Source organism: Lampetra planeri, chromosome 7 (genome assembly GCF_965212315.1).
Source record: "Lampetra planeri chromosome 7, kcLamPlan1.2.h2, whole genome shotgun sequence".
Lineage (NCBI taxonomy): Eukaryota > Metazoa > Chordata > Hyperoartia > Petromyzontiformes > Petromyzontidae > Lampetra > Lampetra planeri.
In genome coordinates, this window is record NC_136113.1 from 4,479,640 (window position 1) to 4,504,545 (window position 24,906).

General features: G+C 45.5%; 1 protein-coding gene across 4 annotated transcripts in view; it reads left to right on the forward strand.

The window, feature by feature from the left end:
- The first annotated feature begins 10,360 nt into the window (after positions 1-10,360).
- The window catches only part of LOC144719812 (mitogen-activated protein kinase kinase kinase 10-like), a 54,912-nt gene continuing 40,366 nt past the window's right edge, over positions 10,361-24,906 (forward strand). For all 4 annotated transcript variants that reach the window (XM_078596014.1, XM_078596017.1, XM_078596016.1 and 1 more), the window contains exon 1: positions 10,361-12,235. In XM_078596014.1, the coding sequence (XP_078452140.1) occupies positions 11,428-12,235 (808 nt within the window). In that variant the 5' untranslated portion in view covers positions 10,361-11,427. The remainder of the gene's footprint in view (positions 12,236-24,906) is intronic.

Genomic DNA, 24,906 nt, shown 5'->3' on the forward strand with positions numbered 1-24,906 from the left:
GCCTTTGGGGAGGGTGTATAGTATGAAAGGCCGAAACACCCTAGGAACCAAAAGTTCACTACTGACGATGCGCTCCCCAAATTTCACCAGGCTCACTGTTCATGAACTCTTGGAAGTGCTTGCACAAAGGATAGTAACATCTCATCCTGTGTTCTTTGGAATCACTACATGATGATGCCAAACAAAGCAAACGAACAGTGATAAAAGTTCTTACAAGAATAAAGCACTAAGTTGTGAATTGAATACACAAAACATTGAAAACACCAAAATGTTCATGATTAATTCTGCGGGGTTACTTAACAGAAATGTGGTGTCATCTGGTTCAACACCAATGGGGACTAGGCTCTAAAGAAAGCCGTCTCGGGTGTGGACCAATCAACTTCAAGGACAGTGCATATTATTATCATTATCAGAGTTGCTTTTTTATGTTTGCTTTTTTGACTACTTGTGTTGTGGTTATTGCAAACATGATGCCTTGAATAAAGGTGTCAGTTTTGTACCAGTTTAAAAGGGTAAAAACCTACTACTAGAAATGTTCAATTTATAAAAAAAACTTCTGCCAAACAAGAGATACAAATTGGCCACCACTTTTCAGTGTATCTCTCTCCTGTGCTTTTCATCCCGCACATGCGCTTTGATAAAGTGCGCCCTCTGCTACAAGGTGGACAAAGACCCTGCGCTATCGACACATCTCTACAGCCTCTCACGTACATTCCACTGGTCAACACACTTTTTCTGGCATAAGGTATTCCAACGGTTTGAAGGTAATTTTGGGGTGCTGATTCCAAATCTGGCATCAGTTTTTGTCTATCACATCAGATTTTTGAGATATCAAATATTGCATTTGCAATAAAAACTTCAGAAGAAAAATATTAAATAAATGTGGATATTACCATAAAATTATATTATAAACACACTATCCTAAAATTACAGCACCATATGTTAACACTAAAGCAGTCACTGACTCGCAACAACTTGCAATCATAAGTGACAGAGTTAATTTCGAGTAAAAGCAATGAAAATGGGGTATGCCGATATATAAAAATGAGATGTGATAGAACAAATCTGAGATCAGATTTGGAATCAGCACCCTGCAATTAGTCTAAAACAGCTGCAAAAGTCCAGGCCAGAAAAAAAGGTCTTTTTTTTTGTTGACCAGTGTTATGTAATGTTTCAATTATAGCCTCTGAATGGTGATGGTGAGCACTAAGAAACAAGTTAAATATACATGTCAGATTCACCTGCAGAAAACATGTACACCACACTGTACTTGTATATTTTGTCCGAACACAAACATAATTTACCTCTCTCCAAACACGCTGGATCACAAAGTTCCGGACAATATTGTGTGTCACCTGAGGTTGTGGACGACAAGAGTCGCCCATACACATTCCACTTATATAGACTCGGTTGATATGTGCATGCTGGGTCGGCTATTAATGTATCATAGATACTCTTGGAACAGCAGTGATCGAGACGTTTTTTCTTTCAATGCAGCAAACAAGGGGACAGTAGTCTTGACTATAATAGTTAGTAAATGAATAGACAAGAGGTCTGTTTCACTGCCAAAAAACACCACAAAATAAATAGACATTCACATCAATCCATCAGCAAATGTCATCATCCATCAGCAAATGAGCCTTCAGGACCAGGATAATGTGTTTCAACAGGCAAACCCTGAGCAGGTTATGTCTTGTGTAGGTCTCAACAGTTCTTTGAGGACGATGCTTGCCTGTACTGTAGAAAAACCGGTTTAAAAGGCCACTCACTCCACTCTAGCGATGTGACCCAGGTCACACCTGGTCGTGCTTTGCTCTGTAACCAACGTAACAGGTATTTTCACATTTTGGTCGTGAAATGAACCCCTGTCCGATAGTCCACGCATTGTTTGCCCACAAAACTACCAGATCAGCTCAGAAAACATGATGTATTGCTGTATACTGTCATTTTACATAGGTAACTGTAAACTTACGTAATAGTTTTTTTTTTAAATATTTGTATGATAATTATCAATAAGGTATTTTTTTACATAGAGAATGTGCACTGTACAGTATTTTGCAACTCAGCACCTCTCTCTGTAAGCTCTCACCTTGTTACAAAATGTATGTCATCTTCAGCCATGTTATCCTGGTAGGAACCCACTGGTTCCACCAGCTCACAGGGGATTATTGTGTCCGTCCGTCGTGCAGGGAGGGGCTGGGTGGGGAGGGGCTGGGTGGGGAATGGAGGGTGAGGAGGGGCTGGGTGGGGAGGGTGGGGCTGGGTGGGGAAGGTGGGGAGTGGCTGGGTGGGGAGGGTGGGGAGGGGCTGGGTGGGGAGGGTGGGGAGGGGCTGGGTGGTGAGGGTGGGGAGGGGCTGGGTGGGGATTGTGGGGCTGGGTGGGGGGTGGGATAGGTGGGGCTGGGTGGGGAGGGGCTGGTCACCCCGTGGTGCCCTTAATAAAACTCAACGTTTAACCTACTCACGCCGGCTTGTACCCGCCCTCACAGTCGGGCATATTTGTGGAATACACCACGCCGCCATTGACCCTGGCCATTGACCGAGCAACCCAACGTTCCTACCAGCTCCATCCGCAGGAATGTGTTAGTTAGTGACGGATGATCATGATCACGCGATGTAACATTCTATCTCGCTCCCGCAAAACAGCTCACTTCAATGCTCCATCTCCATCGAGTTATCTCCATCCTGCCCATTTCCACTTTTCTTAACAGCCAGTATAGCTTACATGCTCTCTGATCACGTGTTCCTCTTCCGATCTCAGTATAGTCTAGGGTTATTAAACGATAGCAGGTAAATCGGTAATTGTTTTCAGAATCAATTCATCATTCTAAAAGTCAGGAACCAGAAGTCGTTCCCAGGCGAATGTTAGGAATCAATGCACTGTTTGGCACGTGCTAAAGTACAGACACGACTCGGTTGCACGTTCGAATCTCAGTTAAAAGCTGCAGCCCTGCAATGTTTTACTCGTACAACTGCTTGCCGAATGGTCTGGACGAGAGGGAGCGCTATAAGTGATTTGATCTACAATTGACTAAGAACGTCAGGTCAGCATGGAAGAGAAGAAGCGGGAGTTAGCCCACACATTACTCAACCACACTCGACCTTCCTATTAACAAACTTTGTACCTATTTAATATATACTGCTGGACGGACAGAAGTTTGGAGGGGGGGTTCATTTAAAAAAGTGCCCCATTGTTTCCACTAATTTTTCAGCGACCTCTGAACTACAAGTCCGTAAGTGATAACTCTCACACCACGGCAACTCCCTTCGTTTCTTATATTAATTAACAATGACATGTCAATGATAATAAAATAACCTGGATTTTATATGTTTTCCAATGCGATAACCACACCTCCGAGTACACGAACCCCTCCAAAACGACCCGCGCCTATCCGGCGTGCGATTTTAAAACGGGGCTGGTGTCACGCATATGGAGATTGTAAATGACAGAACAGATAAGCAGCCCCGGGGCAATTGATCCGAATTCACTTTATTGGGGATTTTGTTGTTGTAATTTCCACATTGTTCTCATGAACTTAAGCTTCCGATGGAAACCTCGTTCATTGCAATTGGTGTAGCGGTTTACGAGTTCGAGGACACGTGTGTACAGACGTGAATATAATACTGATTATTTCTAGATTTGAAGCTTTCGTGACTGCAAGGATTCATACTCTTAGGTTTATTCGATAAAGTCACGTAGGTAAAAAAATAATGTGTTGCCTCCGAAACGTCGTGATTTATTATTTTATTTCTATTATTATTTTTATTATTTTTATTGTTATTATTTCTTTTTACCTACGTGACTTTACCGAAAAAACCTAAGAGTATAATACTGATTATGTAGATTGGTTATCTCGATTTAACACGTAGGCTTTCGAGACCAATATTATTCATCATAACGTTTTTTTTGGGTTAGATCGCGTAAGTACAAATGCGCCGTAATGTTTAACATCAACCTGCTCGTCTTACCCGGCTGATATGTACGTACCGGGTTTCGCCTTTTCCAGTCGCCGTCAACTCCGACCGACAGCACACAGTGACCAGGGCACGATGAAAGTATCACGGTGATCGTTCCATGGTGACGTTGACCAGCGCACAATAATTATTCTACTTTGACCAGCGCACGATGATCATCCAACGATGAGCATTCCACAATGATCATCCCACAGTTATCATCCCACGCTGACCAGCCCATGATGATCATCCTACAGTTGTCGTCCCGCGGTGCCCAACCCACAATGATAGTCACCGGGTGATGGTCCCACGCTCTAAGAACCCGCAATTTTGCGGTGGCCGGCCCAGCTACTTTCGAACTGTGCCGGTCACTGTTCGTCATTCGTTTCGAACTCTTTCACCAGTTCCAGGAGCTGTAGAGTCAAGACGGAAATGTCCAGCAAAGCCTGCGAAGCTTAACCACAGAGCGTCTTCGCGAAAGCATGTGCGCTGTAAGAATGTCGCGAATAATCTTATATTTATTTATTTATTCCGTTCATGTATGGACTGCGCTATGAGTGCTGGGGCTATGTCATGGCCAGCAGACGGCAGTGTGGCAAAAATAAAAACGAATCCACGGTTCTGCATTGATATGTTCGCCACTTCGAGATCTATCTGCCTTCTCTGCCTTGACCATCGTGGCGAGGTCATGGTCATATAACCCCCACGACCACCCGCACGGTGTGAGGATTTGGTCATCCAGCAGTGGATTGACAAAAGGGCTGTTGCAATGCACAACGCGCAACACGCCCAATATGTTCAGTCCACGAACAACAAAAAAAGCCAATTAGTAAGGTTTGATGGCAATTCGTTACTAGTACAGCACACCGGTGTGTTGGAGAGCTCATCCACAACATTTACATTCTGAATAGTCAGCTTGTTTACGTGGCAACTGTTGTATATATAGGCCTTTTTCCAAAAATTTATATTAAGAATAATTCTGCCAATATTTTTTAAAAATAATAATCAATCGGGGTGTAGCATGGGGCACAAAAAAGCTGTAACAAAACACCCTCACCCCGTTGCCTCTCACAAGCCATACAAGAAGGCAGCTAGAGATAAGCCATAAAATGTAATAAAACCCCGGTGCAGTGTGGGGGGCTTAAAACACAGACACAAAACAGGGCAAACGAACATTACAACCGTTTTTTTACGGTAAAAGTTTGAAACTTAACAAGAATAAATAGACATTATAGACTGCCAGTACACACTCAAATTAAAAACCAGACTGCAGTCTACATTAGTGGCTTTTATTACTACTTTTTTAATTTAACCCTTATTCACCTCATATATTGGTTATTGTATCTTTCTATCTACGTGACTTTACCGAAAGAACCAAAGGATATGAATTCCAGTAGCCACGAAAACTTAAGTAAAAACTTAGTTATATCTCCAACCTCAGGATATCAAATATAACTCGAGAATAAGAAGCACGGATCCCTGGCGACACAGACGGAGAACGAGTTAATAAAACCCTCGGAATACCTGTGGTAACAACTATGGTAGATCACAAATCTTGGTTTAACATAAACCAAATAATAATTCTTCTTGGTTCTTTCGGTAAAGTCACGTAGAAGGGAAGTAATAAAATAATAAAAATAAAACATAATAAAACAATTCTCACGACGTTTCGGCCACAACGCAAGCAGCCATCCTCAGGCGAAGAATGAAACACCCCAAGCTTGGAGCGTATATTTAAGCTGGGTTAGAGGGGGGGGAGGTGGGAAGAAGAGCGCCTAAATAAAACAATCTGCATATCAAGAGGAATTCAGCATATGGAAAATGCGTAGGAGGTGGGCGGGGGGGGGTTCCAAATCAATACTATGCCCGTGCATTATGCAGGACCAGCAGCATCAAAGGGGGGGGGGGGGAAGGGGGGGAGCATTAACAAAGGAAAGGAATGTCAATAGCATGTAGCTGTAGTTACTAAACAACCACGTAAAAAACTACAGTATAAACTGCATGACAAACTAAAGTATAAACTACATAGCATCATCAGTAAACTTACTATACTCTACAATAAGCTGAGTTACTAACAGTAAGTAATACATGAAAAATTCTACGTTGTAAAAAATTATATAATATGCTTCCATCTAAACTTTATTCTCTTACATCACACGCGTCTATACCGTACTATATACTTCCATAGGCAATGTAATTTAATGTTGCAAAACCAACATTAAATTACATATAGACGCGTGTGATGTAAGAGAATAAAGTTTAGATGGAAGCATATTATATAATTTTTTACAACGTAGAATTTTTCATGTATTACTTACTGTTAGTAACTCAGCTTATTGTAGAGTATAGTAAGTTTACTGATGATGCTATGTAGTTTATACTTAAGTTTGTCATGCAGTTTATACTGTAGTTTTTTACGTGGTTGTTTAGTAACTACAGCTACATGCTATTGACATTCCTTTCCTTTGTTAATGCTCCCCCCCTTCCCCCCCCCCCCTTTGATGCTGCTGGTCCTGCATAATGCACGGGCATAGTATTGATTTGGAACCCCCCCCCGCCCACCTCCTACGCATTTTCCATATGCTGAATTCCTCTTGATATGCAGATTGTTTTATTTAGGCGCTCTTCTTCCCACCTCCCCCCCCTCTAACCCAGCTTAAATATACGCTCCAAGCTTGGGGTGTTTCATTCTTCGCCTGAGGATGGCTGCTTGCGTTGTGGCCGAAACGTCGTGAGAATTGTTTTATTATGTTTTATTTTTATTATTTTATTACTTCCCTTCTACGTGACTTTACCGAAAGAACCAAGAAGATGAATTCCTGCAGTCACGAAAGCTTTAAATCGAAATCAAATAATAATTATGAAGTATTAGACCAACGGCCATCCAGAAGAAATACAATGCGAAACACATCAATCACACACAACCAAGATAATATGTATTCCATAGAATCAGAGCCTCCCAACCGCCTTTCATTCCAAACCACGACGGACGTACTGTAAACACTGCTCAAAACATACCTTGAGTCACTTAAAGAGTCAACACCGCAACAAGGGATACATACTAAGATTAGGGGTGTAAAAAAATGTTTATTTTTCTCTCAACTCACAACCCATAAGAGTGAACGGAAAACATGGTAACGGGAGGTCACACTTCAAGAGACGGCGTCCCTCTTTGTGAGAGACAAGAAAATGTAACACCTCCAACCGGGAGGGAAGAGGGGGGGGGGAGAACGCAGCCTGACAAAAGGAACCCCTCCTCCTTACAGATTAATTATTGCAGAAAAACACACTTAGGGGCAATTGAAAGCATGATTCCACAGTTGCCGAGATGGCTTGAGAAGGGGGACAGGAACCAGACCTTGATGAGACTTAACAGTTACTTCAATACATTAGAACAGACACACACGCACGTACACCGGGCGAAAACAAACGAATTCTGTTCCCTTGTGAGGAGGTGAGCCGAGGTAGGAGAATTTCAAATATAAGCAAGAATACAGCCCACACAATTCAGTCTTGCTGCGGCAAGCTCCGGTGGGTGGGCCTCGCAATCGACCAAGGATGGCGAGGCTTGCAGAGTAGCGATGTGTCACCGAGTATGAGTTCGGCGCTGACAGACGAAGCATCGCTAAAAGTTGTATTCTACATTGAGTGCCAGCTCCCACCAGTAGCTGCAGCAAGAGAGAAAGAGAGAGAAAGAGTGACGAGCAACGACAAGCAATCAACCTGGAGAAAGGGCGGAAAAGCGCCAAGCATCGACCAAGCGAGCATCGCACAGGACCAGCAGCAGTGGCTAACGACTACCCACGAACGTGCGGTTTTGGAAGCCGAGCACACTCCTGCAGAGGTCAGGTCTACAAGGACCAACCGTGCCTGGTGCAAGGGAGAGAGCGTGACCGGCGCAACCTAGAAAGAGTGTCAGCACTGGCAACCAGCGAACGAGCTGCGAGCGCAATCGGGCACCTTCAAAGACAAGCGTCGTGCTCTCTCTTGGCGGCAGCTGCCGCCAAGAGAGAGCGAGCGCCGTGTGGATGGCACGCCCACACACACACACGACTCATCGCTCAGCAGGGAACCAACGCATTTTTGGGACAAGAAACGCCCCCACCTCGGCGTCTGTTTAACGCAAAGAGTTGAGCAAGGAGACAATACACCAAGACACACATAACGCACATATTGGGACTAATAAGATTACTCCAAAGTTATCTTTGTGTTTCTAAAAGGGTGTCCATCCTAAGGTGGTGCGTCAACTATTAGCTGATCGTGGAAAGCATTGCTGCCCATTGAGTTACGTGGATATGGTCGTTTAGAAGTATTTCAGTCATTCTTGTTGTTAATTTCATAATCTGTACCAATGAATGCATTGATGAAATTAACATTTATAAACAGCTATGTTACGAATCTACACACTCACAGGGAGACTATTGTGTTAAAATCTTTCTTTTGATCACAGAATCTTGCCCATGAATTTATTGAAGCCTTAGCCAATTGATAAGCATTTGCTCGACAAACAGGCACATTTCGTGAATTGCATAATCTTACCAAATAATTCATTGAGGTCTACTTTTGCTTTCGGGACGTTTCTTTATTACTGTTCGTATGAATATTGTCTCATAAATTTTTAAGGACTTTTTCCCATCGCCGAATATGCTCACCTTACTCTGAGGAATGAGCCAATTGTTCTGTTACCCAGTTTAACAAACGTAATCATTGAGGGTTAAATGTACGGATCAATGAAGAGGACATCTCCAGGAATACTGTGTTGACGTTCCTCGCATAAGAGTTCGCATATTCGAGTGTTATGTTTTATTTATATTAAAGTTGCTTAACACAGAAGAGTCTGAGTGGTGCCTTCCTAAGTTCATGCATAATAATCTTAATTATAGGAACTGTATCCGACGGAGAGATCTGAATTTTGAGACCTGACATAAACACACTAAAACATAATCAGTAAAAGCTAAAGCGAGAATCATTGTATTATCCTGATTGATAATACAACCCTCGACAACGAAGCAGAGCCTAATTAGCACAATTACATACACTTGCATAACTTAATACAATTAAACCTTCATTATATTATCCCGATTGATGATACACAAAAAACACCGAAACATATGAATTATCATAATTGCATATATTAGCATAATTACATTCACTTGCATAAATTGATGCAATAACACATTCATAATTAGCATAATGTATGTTTTGCATAAGTTGCATAATTGTATACTTTAGCATAATTTCTAAAATTACACATTGTTCAATTTTCATTGATTATTTATTAATGTTTTATACATTTTTCAAGACCCAATATATACAACACAACCCTTACTAATTGGCCGTATCGGGTGGTGGCGGCTTTAACGACACAGATATATTTACGCGATCTAACTCCAAAAAAAAAGATTATGGATCAATTATTGGTCTCGAAAGCCTGACGACGTGTTAAACCAAAACAAGAGATCCATTCTCTCAAAGCCCCCGCCAGATGGCGGCGTGAGAGCGTGGATTGTGGTGCGCGTGTCTGTGGGTGTCTCACCACCGCCGGTCCAGCGCTACAAACTCGGCGACCCGAGTTCCATTCCCATCAGTGACGATTATCTGAACCGGTTCTGGGGCTCGCCCTAGGTCGACTCAGCCTCAAACGAGTACCCGGCGCGGTGTTGTAAACATCGCCACGAGAGAGACAAAGGCGGTCAGGCGTGGCGCTGGCCGCCCACCCCCTCATGTGCCGTGCCGGCGTTCATAGGTGCTCGCTAACAGCACTTGCCCCAACAGTCTGTTACAGGCTATACGGGGGGTCTTTGTCTTTGTGGGGTCTTCCGCGGTGTCTCTCATCACCACCCCGTCCTGCGCTACACACCCGGCGACCCGAGTTCGAATCCCACCCCCTAGGTCGACTCAGCCTCAAATGAGTACCTGGTGCGGTGTGTGAACAGAAAAAGCATCGCCACCGGGGAGACAAAGGCGGTCGGGCTTGGTTGTTGGCCAACCCATCCCCCTCGTCGTACCGCGACGACATTCGTAGGTGCATACCTGTCAACCCCTTAATCAGTGCCCTCTGCCTTATTACAGACCAATTCAGACTTTATTTGGTCACCCCCGTGCCCTAAAGCATCTCAACGTGCATCCTACAACGTCCCATCGCAAGGGAGAAACATAAACAAATTGACAACACATTAAACAAATGTTGCCCTATTTAAACGGCTGGACCTGAAAACTCAATGTCCCTTAATTCTAGATTTTCAATTTCCCTGTACAAGAATACGGGACAACCCGTATGGGTTTATGACAGGTAAGCAGTGGCAGCACTTGCTCCTACAGTCTGTGAAGGCTACACGGAGGGGGGAGCTGAGTCTTTCCGCCGGGGGAGAAGGTAGAAGGAAGAGAGATATATTTTTAGAAGAGAGACTTTTGACTTTTAAGCAACATTCATTGCCGCCAGCAGCAAAAGCACTGGAGGCGATTTCAATATGAAATACACAAAGTCACCAGCAAAGAAATGAAAATAAACGCTACAAATCGACGCGCTGTGGCGCTAAAAGCACTGCGCAGAGAGAGAGAGAAGAGAGCAAGAGGAACTAGTTTTACAAGAGGGAGAGGAGATGCTTTATAAGAGGAGACTGAGAGGGAGATACGTTCAGACGAGAGAGACAGAGAGAAGATAGAGTCAGATAGAGGAGATACGTTTAGAAGAGAGAGAGAGAGAGAGAGGAGAGATAAGATATAGTTTTAGAAGAGAAAGAGAGAAGAGAGGAGAGACTTTTAGAAGAGACAGAGAGAGAGAGGGGTTGGTGTGGGCGTGTAAGAGCAGCACATTTGGTGGCTTTTGGCAGCCGGGGCGCGTGACGCTCCGAGCCGGCGCGCCACACCCACAGAGCCGGCCCCGTCGGTGGTGCTCGCTCCGCTCCTCGCTCCCCACCTCGCTCCACCGTAGCCACTCGCTCGCTCGCTCGCTGTCCCCGGCTTCGCTGAGATCGGGTCCCCGGCTTCGCTGAGATCGGGTCCTGAGATCGCTGTCCACGGCTTCGCTGAGATCGGGTCCTGAGATCGCTGTCCCTGGCTTCGCTGAGATCGGGTCCGACGACGCGGAGGACGACTTGAATGGACGAGGACGCGGCTCCGTTCGGAGAGGACGCGGGCGAGAGTTTCGTGGCCCGAGACTGAGAGACGCGCTTCGCGCAAGGGGGGCGCTGAGTTGAGTGGAAGTCTCCCGAGGCCACCATCACCACCACCACCACCCCCCACCACCCACCACCACCACTCCTGGTGCCGTCTCCAGGTGCTGATGGGGACCCTCTTCACGTGGAGCTGCGCGCGTTCCCGCTGTGTTTGTCAGTGACGTGGGGTTCCGCAGAGACCGGCGAGATGGTTCAGCAGATGTCTGTAGAGACTTGAGTCGCGCCGAAGGTGATTTACATTGTTCATGGCCACGTAGCGTGAGATCGGGGCCCCGTTTGAGGCCACATCGGAGCCATGGAACCTCTCAAGGGGATTTTCTCTCGGACCAAAAGTTTCCGCGATTCACTGCGCAACAGCGATTCTCAGCAGCAGCAACAACATCAACAGCAGCATCCACAGCAGCAGCAGCAACAGCAGGAGCAGCCATACAGCTGCACCAACCCACTTTGGACGGCCGTGTTTGACTACGAGGCGAGTGCCGAGGACGAGTTGACGCTGCGTCCCGGCGACATGGTGGAGGTGCTCTCCAAGGACTCGGAGGTGTCCGGCGACGTGGGCTGGTGGACGGGCAAGCTCAACAACAGGGTGGGCATCTTCCCCAGCAACTACGTGACGTGCAGCAAGTCTCGGGGCAGCAGCTACGCCAAGCTGCACAACGAGAGGCCGCCGGGTTTGTTCGCGGATCCTCCGGTCGAGGTGGGCTTCGCGGAGCTCTCCCTGGAGGAGATCATTGGCGCCGGAGGATTTGGCAAAGTCTACAGGGGCACGTGGCGTGGCGAGGAGGTGGCCGTGAAGGCCGCTCGTCAGGACCCCGACGAGGACATCAGCGTGACGATGGAGAACGTGAGGCAGGAGGGGAAGCTCTTCTCCATGCTGAAGCATCCGAACATCATTGCGCTGAAAGCCGTGTGCCTGCAGGCGCCCAACCTGTGCCTCATCATGGAGTATGCGCGCGGAGGCGCTCTCAACAGGGCCCTGGCCGGACGCCGCATCCACCCGCACATTCTGCTCGACTGGGCCGTGCAGATCGCCCGCGGGATGAAGTATCTTCACGATGAGGCCATCGTCAATATCATCCACCGTGACCTCAAGTCCTGCAATGGTGAGCCGGGTGGTGGCGGTGATGATGGAATTAGGTGGGATTCGATGGAACATGTTTGAATTTCACGTGTTAACTGGTCTCGCAATTGATCTTGGCCACGACAAACTCATGGAGACTATCACCGCTGTCATCTTTGTTAATCTTCAAACTCATTTTGCTCATCACGTTAACCAACATTGTTCATTGTTAATGTGATGTTTCATCGTTATACAAATGCTTACCATTGTAGTTGTCGTGAAAATGTTCTCAGTGGGCATCGCCACTGTCAATATTAATAGCATCTTCATCCGGGGATGTCCATATAGTTTGGTTTGTTGACCTTACCCCGCACCTCCGATTAGCACGGTTGGTTACGTACGGTGCGAAAGAAGTTCAACATACTGTACATATATGCATCACCATTAGTCTAATCTTTTTTATAATCTTAATCATATTCAATCACTGTCATCATTAAACAGTCATCAACCAGTGTCATTGTATTGCACCATCATCCTCGTCATCTTCATTAACTCCATGAAAAAACCCAAAATGTTAGCTTAAAGATCACATTCAAGAGCATACATTATATGTATAGTATGGTTATGCTTTTAACATATTAGGGTCGTAGCAATGCAGTTTTTACACATTGCTACGTGGTCTGTCCAGTGTCCATTTCCCTGCTCGAGTTGTAATTAATACAGTATCTGGAGAACACCAAATTTTGAGTAAAAAGTTTTTCACGTGATTCTGCGAGATGCTATGTCTGGACGTTCATTATACCTCCAAAATATGTCGTACAAATTGTAGCTTTATAGCAAGGCACTGTCCATGTTGTATATATTTTTTTAAATCCTACTTTTACCAGCAATCTCACGAAAAAGTTTCTGCTTTTCATCGTTTTCTTGCCCCCAACGAAATGAAAAGCTGCACTGTTTAAGTCACATGTGCACAGTCTCTCCAGTAGTCTCGGACACTGTCCCATAGTGCCACGTGTGTGGGACCAGAGTCGCGCATCTCTCGGTGTCTGGCGCCAATGAAGGCTGCTGTCATGTGACCATATCCCACATGCCTGGCGGACGTGGAACCCACGCGCCACAGCAGAGACAAGAAGAAAGGCATCTCGGTGGCTGATAAGCCAGATGCAAATAACACGTGTTGAATGTTTGCAATCGCCTTGCAAACTTAAAAAAATTACAGTACTTTTAAAACATTGAAATGACTGCACCACTTTTTATTTGGTGCTGGTGTCTTTTTTGGGTATTAATTGGCAGCAGGACTGTGCTTTGATCAACAAGTTGCGACGATTTGATTACGTGCGGCGCGCTTGAACGTCACATTTGCGTGTGTTCTCGTGGGGGTTGGTGGTGCAGTGGTTTGCGCGCTGCGCTCTGAACCCAATATAGAGACCAACACCATTGGCAAGTGATACAAACGTAATGCATAAATATGTTCTGAGCCTCCCCAACAAAACTCGGCCTTGTTACGGTTTGATATCAAAACTGGGGAGGCAAAAGTGACCAGGCACGGTGCTGAAAGCCTTTGTGTTTCATCCTGGCCTTAATAGATGATGCTCACCCCAACGATATGTGTGGCTGTATGGGGGATCTTTGTGTGTGGTAGTGATGGGGGTGCTGGAGACTGCACGTGGTTTTCTTTGGCAAATAATGGTTCCGGGAAGGATGTTACTCTTACGTCAGTGGCCTGTCTAGGGATGTGTTATGGGACAGGATGGAGAGGCCTAACCTGTTGACTGCTTTTTGATAGAATTCGTCTCAGGAATTTTGGGGCTGTTGGAGTAAAGCCCATTTTAAGAGTTGCAAGAGTACTAAAGGGTGAAGGTTATCTGTTTTAAAAAACACATCCTACCTAATGTGAGGTCGCTGGCTTAATGAACAAGTGACACTTATTTGAATTAGCCCAATTTAGTGCTTGTGAGTGTTGCTGCAATTATACGTTCATGTCGAAACTCCCAGGGTGTGAAGTACCCAGGTAATGCCTTCGCTCTGCACTGTCCCTTGGGGCTCTGGGATTTTTTTGTCTGTGGCCGGGAACGGATATGTGTGCACCCTTAAAAGGAATTGTTTGGCTCATACGTGGCTGGTAAGATAAAATTATTTGACATTGTGTGCTCGGGGTGACAAAGATGAACAAAACCAAATTGCCTCTGCTATGGAGGCCCTGGCACCCTTGTTTACACAGGAACTGACTCACAAATGTGTCAGAATTGAGCGTAGGAGTGCGTGGGTGTGTTTGGGTTCTGGATGCCTCGCTGTCAGCCACAGGTAAAACATGTACGTGGATGGCCAGGAGCTGTTTTTTTTTTCGGTTACAAATGCCCCACTGCGTCACTTCCTGTTTGTAAGGGTAACCAAGCGAAGCGCGTGACTGAGACGCATCGTACTGGGTGTCCTGTGGTTCAGAAAGTCACAATCATCAGATTGCGGCCTAATTCCTTGGCCTTGGTTATGTAAGGCAAGTTGTCACAGGGATTTCGAAAATGACATGTCACTGAAAATGTTGAATTAGTTCGGGCAATATATTTGATAGTTCCTCTGTGCCTGGTTAACGTATGACTACACAGTAGTCTTGAAATAAGTGGCAACAGATTTGGTGCTCAATAACATTTAAACGATGGCCGTTGAAATGTTGCTGTGGGAAATGAGGGTTGGTAAGAAATAATTGCAGATAAGTTATACAATTAAATCACCATACATATGTTAGCCATGTCTTTATACATTCACTGTCTACAGTAATATACTACTGTACCGTCCATGAATTTATGGTAAAGTGTATTGTATTGCAATTGGCATTACATCTAGTTCTTTGTCAATTCTAATTATTATTATTGTTCGGTTTAACAACATTGTCGTGCCGTAACAGAGCTTAATAAATGCAGCATATTTGTAGACGACCACAGTTCTATTAGGGCCAACCCCGCACCTCAATCAAGGACATCACGAGCTCAACTCCCATTTTGGGGTCGACTCAACTCAACTTCTTTCTATGGTCAATCACAATGAGTAAAGCTTTGTGGAAAGGCAACAGCGATTGTCATATAGTCCTCATTGGAGCATATTTGTTGACGACCTCATAGGACAATCAGTCTCCACCATAGAAATGTGAAGTTTCCAGCGATTTCTCAAGACTGCCGACATAGATATAAGCACGACCCAATGTTTGTTTGTTCACATAGACTTTTGTTTTTACTGTTATGCGACGACAACCAAATAGTTTTCCTAAATTTGAAGCTTTCGTGACTGCAAGGATTCATATTCTTAGGTTTTTTTCCGGTAAAGTCACGTAGGTAAAAAAATAAAATTAATAAAAGTAAAATAAAAAATAAAATAAAAATCACGACGTTTCGGAGGCAACACAAGCTTCCGTCTTCAGGTGGAACCGTCACAGCACGATAGCTGTATTAAGGAAGTTTCAACAGCTATCGTGCTGTGACGGTTCAACCTGAAGACGGAAGCTTGTGTTGCCTCCGAAACGTCGTGATTTTTATTTTACTTTTATTAATTTAAATTTTTTACCTACGTGACTTTACCGAAAAAAACCTAAGAATATAGTTTTCCTAAACTCGGTGACACGATTACAATCTATGGGCGAAGAACATCGCCCCTGTCCCGTTTGATCCTGCGTAAACGCGAAGATGTTTCAGAAGCAGCCGTCAGGTTTTTGGTGCCACCTTGCAAGGTGCGTGTCCGTTCCTGCGGGATTCCCACCGGCGCTGTGTGGATGGCGCGCTGCGATCAAATGTCGCGACTGGGTGTCACCGCTGGCGATGTGACCGGAAGCCACGAGCTCTCGGTCCAGCAATCACGAGGGCCATTCACTCGACGGAATTTTCCACTAAAAACGGGAATGCTTTCTTTTAACCCTTTTATTGCACTTTGTAATGCGCTTCAGTCAAGCATTCATTCAAACTTGCTACAATTTTTGGCGTGTAAAGCTGTGCCTTGTCAATGACATCGTGGAAGAGAATGTAATATTCTCCACATGACAGTCTTGTGAATGTATGCACGCCCCCTTTTTCAAACAATGTGCCCTTTGTGAACTTTTTTTTTCTACCGAAGTTTCAAAATAAGGTAATACAAATGTTCACGATGGTGGAAACGGGCTTTGCAGGTAAAATCCCCCTGGAATGAAAGCCCGCCGGTGTGTCTGGTGCGGTTGACAGCGGCGCGTTGTCAAAATTACAGGGTTCTTCACCGTCTGCTTTGGTGCTGGAAATCCCCAGCCCTCAACGTGAAAACAATGTTCACGGAAATGGCCCCGCAAGGTTTCGCAACACCACTGAGCGTGGCCACCAGCCTGCTGCCAAGGTGCAGTCAGGTGTTTGCGTTGTGTTGCTGCCAAACCATCGACATTAGTTTTATTTGTTGTACATATTTTTTACGGCTAGAAGGTTTTCATGAGGGGTGTACAGTGAGCTAGTTGCCTGCTCCCCAGGCCACAGGCTAGCAGTGGTGTTGCTGCCCGCGTGTCTTTCTAGATGTTTCGACCCGCTCACAGTATTGCTGCCATCGTCAATAGTTGTGCTTGTTTTTCAGTGAGAATGTCAGCCCACTCTGGGTCTGCTCCCAGACTGAAGGCCACTGCTCCTGACAGGCAGCCCGGTGTTGCAGAATCTCGCAGCGGGGCCCATTCGCTAGCTTTTTTCGTCATCAGTCATGATCTGCTGGATAAAGGTCTTCCAAAGCCCACGGTAGTCTTTCACAGTCCTGCACTGTAGCATGCATTCTTCATCAGTCCCATTAGTTTACATGCTCTTTTATTATCGGAGTGTACGTCATCTGTTATGGGTGTCAGCAACATAAAATCGTGAAAACTAGTATTGTCCATATTCTTAGGTTTTTTCGGTAAAGTCACGTAGGTAAAAAAATTAAATTAATAAAAGCAAAATAAAAAGTAAATATATTATATTACTTTATTTTTATTTTACTTTTATTATTTTTAATTTTACCGAAAAAACCTAAGAATATGAATACTTGCAGTCACGAAACCTTCAAATCTAGAATTAGTATTGACCATCACAGTCCTTCATTGTTCAGTCTCATTCATTAGCCGCAGCTTCGTCGTCATCACAATAGTCAGCTTTTGTGATCTATTGTGATAGTAGTAAGTTTTTACCCTTTAAACTGGTACAAAACTGACACCTTTATACAAGGCATCATGTTTGCAATAACCACAACACAAGTAGTCAAAATGCAAACAAAAAGAAACAACTCTGATAATGATAATGATATGCACTGTCCTTGAAGTTGATTGGTCCACACCCGAGACAGCTTTCCTTAGAGCCTAGTCTCCATTGGTGTTGGACCAGATGACACCAGAAGGGTAAAAATCTACTACTATATTTTGCCACTGGTAAAGGAGGTCTTAGTGAATCTATTGTGATGTTCCTTTTTCCTTGGTGTTGCCTTACGAATGTAGCCACAAAGCAGAGTTGTCACGTGTAATTAAATGTTAAATATTATGCAGCATCCACAATGTGAACATTGTTACAGTTGGGATTGGCTGTCACAGGAGATTGGGGGGCCATCAAGAATGTGCTTGCAAATTGTGACACCTTCGAATTGGTGAAGTCAACAATTTTGGGAATTACCTTAACCAAATTCCCCAAGTTCATGCATGATCAATGTCGTGCAGACTCATAGTGATGTGCAAACTTATTCATGAGCCCTTCAAAACTATGCATGTCTGGTGTGTGTGTGTAATCTGCCTGTCCTGCATGACCTTGAAAATGAGGGAAATTCCATACTCGCTGGATGGAACAAAAGTTCAGTTGTGTAGTTTGTTTATTGCCAACCAACGCAAAAAAAATCTGTAGCCACAGGGCACGATTACCACAGTGCAGTCTCTCATCCCTCTTGACGTGCGAAGTTGTTCTCACTTCTCTCCAAGCTTCTGTTTTGGGGGGGGACACCTCTTTTACAGTCCATGTAAAACTTTCGTTTGATGTTTAAAATTTACTGGCCTCTTGAGTTTATTTATATTTCTTTTGGAGGAAGAAAGGGAGTTCCCAAAGAAATTGAGAACGGGGGTGTGGAGGGGGCGGTGTTGCACTTGCCAAAAACTCGTCTTAAAAATGAGCGGGCAAGCTGTTGCCAACTTGGCCTCGTTAGCCAATCGCCAAGGAGCGTACGGCACCTGCCCAGTGTTTCCGAGGAGCAGAGTAAGGCCCTTCCTGACGAGGGAGTTGTCTGTGGAGAGGGGTGCAGCCAATGGTGTTTTCAGTTTCCAACAATACAATCTGGGCTGCTCTGGCTTCCTGTTTGTTCTTAGCAGGAAGGCCAAGTCAGCGATTTTGCTCAGACCTTTTCTCGCTTGTTCAGTGCAATAATAAACGGTGCCAAATATATTTGACTTATTTTGGTGCTGTATTAACATAACCATAGAAATGGCTGTATTTTATCGTTAAATTGCATATATTACAATTTGCCATTGCACGAATAATTTCGATTTAAAGCTTTCGTGACTGCAGGGATTCATCTTCTTGGTTCTTTCGGTAAAGTCACGTAGAATGGAAATAATAAAATAATAAAAATAAAACATAATAAAATAATTTTCACGACGTTTCGGCCACAACGCAAGCAGCCGTCCTCAGGTGAAGAACAGACGCTGTCTTTCTGACAGACCTGTTCTTCACCTGAGGACGCTGTCTTTCTGACAGACCTGTTCTTCACCTGAGGACGGCTGCTTGCGTTGTGGCCGAAACGTCGTGAGAATTATTTTATTATGTTTTATTTTTATGATTTTATTATTTCCATTCTACGTGACTTTACCGAAAGAACCAAGAAAATGCACGAATAATGTTCAGCCCTTTTGTCAATCTCCTGCTGGCAGGCCTCACGTAAGCCGTGTCGGTGGTTTGACAATGCTGCACCATGCTGGTCAATTCGGATATAATTCACCACTCATGTTCGACGTGGCCGGGAATCAAACTGAGGTCGCCAGGTTCATGGTGCAGTCAACAAACTGCTGAGCTAATAATAGTTTTTTTACCCTTTTATCTGGCAACAAAACTGACACCCTTTTTTTACAAGGAGTCATGTTTGCATTGACCACAATACCTGCAGTCGGAATGCAAACAAAAACACAACTCTGATAAGGTATGCACTGTCCTTGAAGTTGATTGGTCCACACCCGAGACAGCTTTCCTTAGAGCCTAGTCTCACATGGTGTTGGACAAGATGATGCCAAAAGGTGTCTTTTGTAAACATGACTCCTTGTAAAAAAAGGTGTCAGTTTTGTTGCCAGATAAAAGGGTAAAAAACTAATTATCATATTTTTTTTACTGGCAAATGAGGTTCCAATGGTGTAAACTGCTGAGCCTTCGCTCCACCCCATTACTTTATGTATGTGAAGACGTACTGTACCCATAATGAGGTGTAGTGTAAGTTTTTAAGAGACTTAAAGGCATGTCAACATTCTTAAAATGACAATCCAAGCGTTCTAATTATTCTTAAAGACATTATTAATTGATTCGCTCACAGCGATGCCATCGCCTTTACTTCTCTGGTTAAGACTGAAACAGGAGGACTTCTTCACAATTCTGGCTGTTGCCTGATGGAGTTTGTTGTGATCACCAGTAACACGTCATACTCGAATTGTAAATGTTGTGGGTTTGCTCTCTGACACATCTGTGCGCTGAAGTCGTCACTAATTGGCAAGTTTTGTTTATAAGACAAACCTTAATTAATTGGCTGTTGGGTGATGGTGGATTTAACGACACATTTACGTGATCTAACCCAAAAAAAACTTTATAATAGATTTATTTTGTTTTGGAAGATATTTAGTGACAACCTAAATTTGTGTTTATGCTTAACTCAAATAATAATTAAAATATACATTCTAAATAATGTTTATATTCTCCACCGAGACCCTGATGGTTATTTTGAGTTGCGTATGTTATGATTTTGCGTCTAAGTGGGACCCATTTCGTAAGAGGGTGGCCTGTAAGATCGGCAAGTTCACTAGCATTGTTTCAATGAAATCTGACAGCCAATAATACACTGTTTGTTGAAACTGGTCCGGGTCCAGAGTTTGCCTGTCTTGAATTAATGCTGCTGAAATTATGCACTCCCGGAATGCCGTGCGGCTGGTGGGTTTTGCAAGAAACATTTTAGTTTTTATGTGGACAGACGGTTATCGATATATTAATCGAGACATTGCCGATTTTTGTTAACTTATCGTGTATCAAATAGTTCCACATGCCTCTTATTCCTTTTCTCAGTCGGAGGTTGTGGAAGGTGGCGCTTTGTAGAGTATGAGAGGGGATCTGGGTTGTTGTTTCTATGCCTTCCAGTGAGCCGTGCCCTTTCCCCCGAACTCCCGAGCAACAGAGGAAAGTGAGGGGGCGTGTACCACTGCATTGTACGACATACAGTGCCATCAATCCTTAAAAAAAAAGACTTCAACTAACCCGTCCCAACTGGCACAATGGAAAATCGAAACCAGCTCGCTCTACTTAACTCTGAGATCACGAATGAGTTGTGTGTATTTTGTATTGCTAATTTCGCTTTGTGCAGATAAAAGTGTGTCAAGTAGAAAGAGTAAAGGAAGGAGAGGAACGCAAGAAAGGTTTCTGCACGTGTTTCATGGGTGTTAGTGGACAAAGCCCTTGACAATCTGAGTGGGCCGTTGGCGCAATGGTGACTACGCTGCATTGTGAACCCGGCGGCCTAAGTTCAATTCCTGGCCACGGCTAACATCAGTGAGGAGTGATAACCGCACCAGACCTGCCACACAACCCACACCCAGGAGTGGCTTTACAACAGTCGCATAAAAATGTATTATTGGAAATTGTGGGGAAAACCCAACACGGTTACTTAATGACGCTCTTCAATTAGCAGCGGGGAGGCCACTTACTAAATCTGACAGCGCCCAGTGGCGTTCGTCTACGTGTCTGTTCATGGACCTCAATGGGTAGCAAACCCATAAGTAGTACCCATTCGTGGTTAGTAAAAGTTACTTTTTTGATAACCACACTCATTTCAACTCGTTATTGGCCACATCAATCATTTACAAAAAAACAACTGCAATTTACCCGTCCCAACCGGCACAATGTTAAAATCCGAACCAAGCTCGCCACGTCACATGGAGTAGGCCTACCGACAAAGTGAACAAAAAATTATCTGGACCCGAGCTCACGTGGAACCGTTCTAAAGCCGCTGCTGGATGTCGGGTTGTGTGGCCATACTGAGCTACGTTGATGAAACGGAGGGCAAAGGAGGGAGATGGGTGCAGGTCTGGTTCGGTAGGCCTACCGACAAAGTGAACAAAAAATTATCTGGTCCGAAGCTGATGTTGTGGGGGACAATGCAGGGAGGGCGAATCCCAAGCCGGCCAGTGGCGCCGGGCCGTGCCGAGTGTTTACCGTCGCTGTAGCAACTACTGCACGTTCCAGCGAAACTGGAATTTCTGGTTCTCTCCACACACACACACCCCCCCTTCTACCCCAACGAAAAAAAAGATTGTCACCAAACGGGGGCTCTACTGTAAGCGGGCGCTCTCGGCTTTGAGCCACTTGGAAAGCGTCGTGGAGGAGGGGGGGATGGGGGAGGTGCGTACCGGCACAGAGTCCACGGATTCTCGCACGTGAGAAGTGCCGGGCAGGGCTGCATGTGCGGCCGCATGATGTGCGTCTGCGCGCCCAATGAATGGCAACGAATTGGCGTTGCTGGGAGCGGAAAACACCGCGCCTCTCGCCGCCGCTGCTGCTGCTGCTTTTGTGTCGTGTCCAATTGTCTGATGCAGATGCTCTCACATAGGCCATGCAGGTTGTTTGTGGGCCCCCGATGTCAATTCGCTGCCGGATGAAGGTCTCCTCCCCCCCTTCCCCCCCTAGGCCATGTCGGGCTTGGGGTTGTTGACCACACTCTAGCCACAACGGTGGGCGGAGAGGAGCGACGCTCACAACAACGAGCAGAGCTCGGGGGTAGCTAAAACGCAGCAAGTTGGTACAGTGGGGGAACACAGGTGGTGCATCTTGCTAGTCGGTTCGGCCAGTCAAACCCCCCATGGCACCACCTGGGTCTGTTCCGTGACCTCTTTTTTTTTGCCAGCGAGCCATCGCCGCTTCACGTGGCCTCAAAGGACACCCTGCCAGACGCAAACGCTGTGGTGGTGGCATCACCACTACGCCGTTTAGCGCGCATCGGTCGAGTGCAAGGTGTATTCAACATCAGAGTGTACGGTTGTACTTAGTCGAGGTGCGGTTTTTGGCAGCAGGACTGGTCGGGAATGGGTACATGGTGTGTAGGTCTAGGCCAATTATATATATCATTGTGTAACAAACAAAAATTTGTTCCAGGGTAGTAAGTGTAATTTCCTAATTGCTTATGCCTCAAAGTACAGAACATGGTTATTATTCCCAACAAACTTTGTTTTTGTGACCAGGACACAAAAATTAAGTTAATAATCCACTCCATTAATAATAACACTACCAAATATATTTTTGTTCCTGGGTAGTAAGTGTAATTTCCTAATTGCTTAGCTTCACAAGTACAGAAAATGGCTATTATTCCCCATCAACTTTGCTTTTGTGACCAGGACAGTGATATTTTGAAATGTACCTTTTTTCAATGAGAAAACGTGGTGTGCATTTGTGTCATTCATTCACATAAAGTCCTGGTCACAAAAGCAAAGTTGATGGGGAATAATAGCCATTTTCTGTACTTATGAAGCTAAGCAATTAGGAAATTACACTTACTACCCAGGAACAAAAATCGTGTTTCGATTTAAAGCTTTCGTCACTGCAGGGATTCATCTTCTTGGTTATTTCGGTAAAGTCACGTAGAAGGGAAATAATAAAATAATAAAAGTAAAACATAATAAAATAATTCTCACGACGTTTCGGCCACAACGCAAGCAGCCGTCCTCCGGTGAAGAACAGGTCTGTCGGGAAGACAGCGTCTTCACGGCTGCTTGCGTTGTGGCCGAAACGTCGTGAGAAATATTTTATTATTTTATTATTTCCCTTCTACGTGACTTTACCGAAAGAACCAAGAAGAAAAATCGTGTTACATATATCTGTCCCTTTTATAACAAGGCTCTGTATGTGTGGCTCATGATCGGCTTGGCAAGTCGTTCTGGTTTATGGTTTACTGGCCTTAGGTGAGGCTGATAAGAACAGGTGGCGGTCAAGTACGCACTGTATCAGCAACCCTCCTGTGTTTGGGGCCGACAACTTCAAGAGCACGCACGAGTTAGGCGACTCGTGAATGTAACGTAGCACGGCCCCGAACTTCGCGTTGTTGGTGTTGGTAATACGATCGCTGTCCTTCCTCGGCGCCTCCAGTTGGCTACTTACGGTGGGAAAGAAAGTCTTAACGCGCGTACGTGTGTGATCGTGGGTATGCACTCTCGCAGCTTGAATTTAAATGTGAGACAAGGTCGTTGTGTCTGGTGGAAGGTTTCCCATTCCTGGCACTTTTTAACCAACGTCTGTCATCTTTGTCATTGCGAGAATCAGCGTGCAGGTGAGATCAAGAGAGCCAACGCTGGATATACAGTGCCACGAACCCATCACCGCCACACATGAATGTCTGTCCAGCCGTCCTCTCAACGCTTGTTACCCAACGTGTTGTGGCTGTAGGTCATTGGGGCTGGAAATAAAACGCACCGTTAGCCTTCTCTAAATTATTAACACGCGACCTCATTGCGAGCTTCTCACCAGACCCGTGCGTCATGATACGCCCACGTCCCCTTTTATGATAGAATGATGTGCAGCACTTGCGAGAAAAAAATCATTAGCAACAACAAATCTAAAACGATTCAAACTAGAGCGCACCGCCAAGCGTTGCTGTATACCAGTGTCACACTTAACGCGTGTCTCGCTGCCTTGGGTGTTGGGGTGGGATCACTTTGGATGGCGTGTGTGTTGGGGTGGGACTTGCTGGGTGGCGTGTGTGTTGGGGTGGCACTTGCTGGGTGGTGTGTGTGTTGGGGTGGGACTTGCTGGATGGTGTGTGTGTTGGGGTGGCACTTGCTGGGTGGTGTGTGTGTTGGGGTGGGACTTGCTGGGTGGTGTGTGTGTTGGGGTGGGACTTGCTGGGTGGTGTGTGTGTTGGGGTGGGACTTGCTGGATGGCGTGTGTGTTGGGGTGGGACTTGCTGGATGGTGTGTGTGTTGGGGTGGGACTTGCTGGATGGTGTGTATGTTGGGGTGGGACTTGCTGGGTGGCGTGTGTGTTGGGGTGGGACTTGCTGGGTGGCGTGTGTGTTGGGGTGGGAATTGCTGGATGGCGTGTGTGTTGGGGTGGGACTTGCTGGGTGGCGTGTGTGTTGGGGTGGGACTTGCTGGATGGTGTGTGTGTTGGGGTGGGACTTGCTGGATGGTGTGTGTGTTGGGGTGGGACTTGCTGGATGGCGTGTGTGTTGGGGTGGGACTTGCTGGGTGGCGTGTGTGTTGGGGTGGGACTTGCTGGATGGTGTGTGTGTTGGGGTGGGACTTGCTGGATGGTGTGTGTGTTGGGGTGGGACTTGCTGGATGGCGTGTGTGTTGGGGTGGGACTTGCTGGATGGCGTGTGTGTTGGGGTGGGACTTGCTGGATGGCGTGTGTGTTGGGGTGGGACTTGCTGGATGGCGTGTGTGTTGGGGTGGGACTTGCTGGATGGTGTGTGTGTTGGGGTGGGACTTGCTGGGTGGCGTGTGTGTTGGGGTGGCACTTGCTGGGTGGCGTGTGT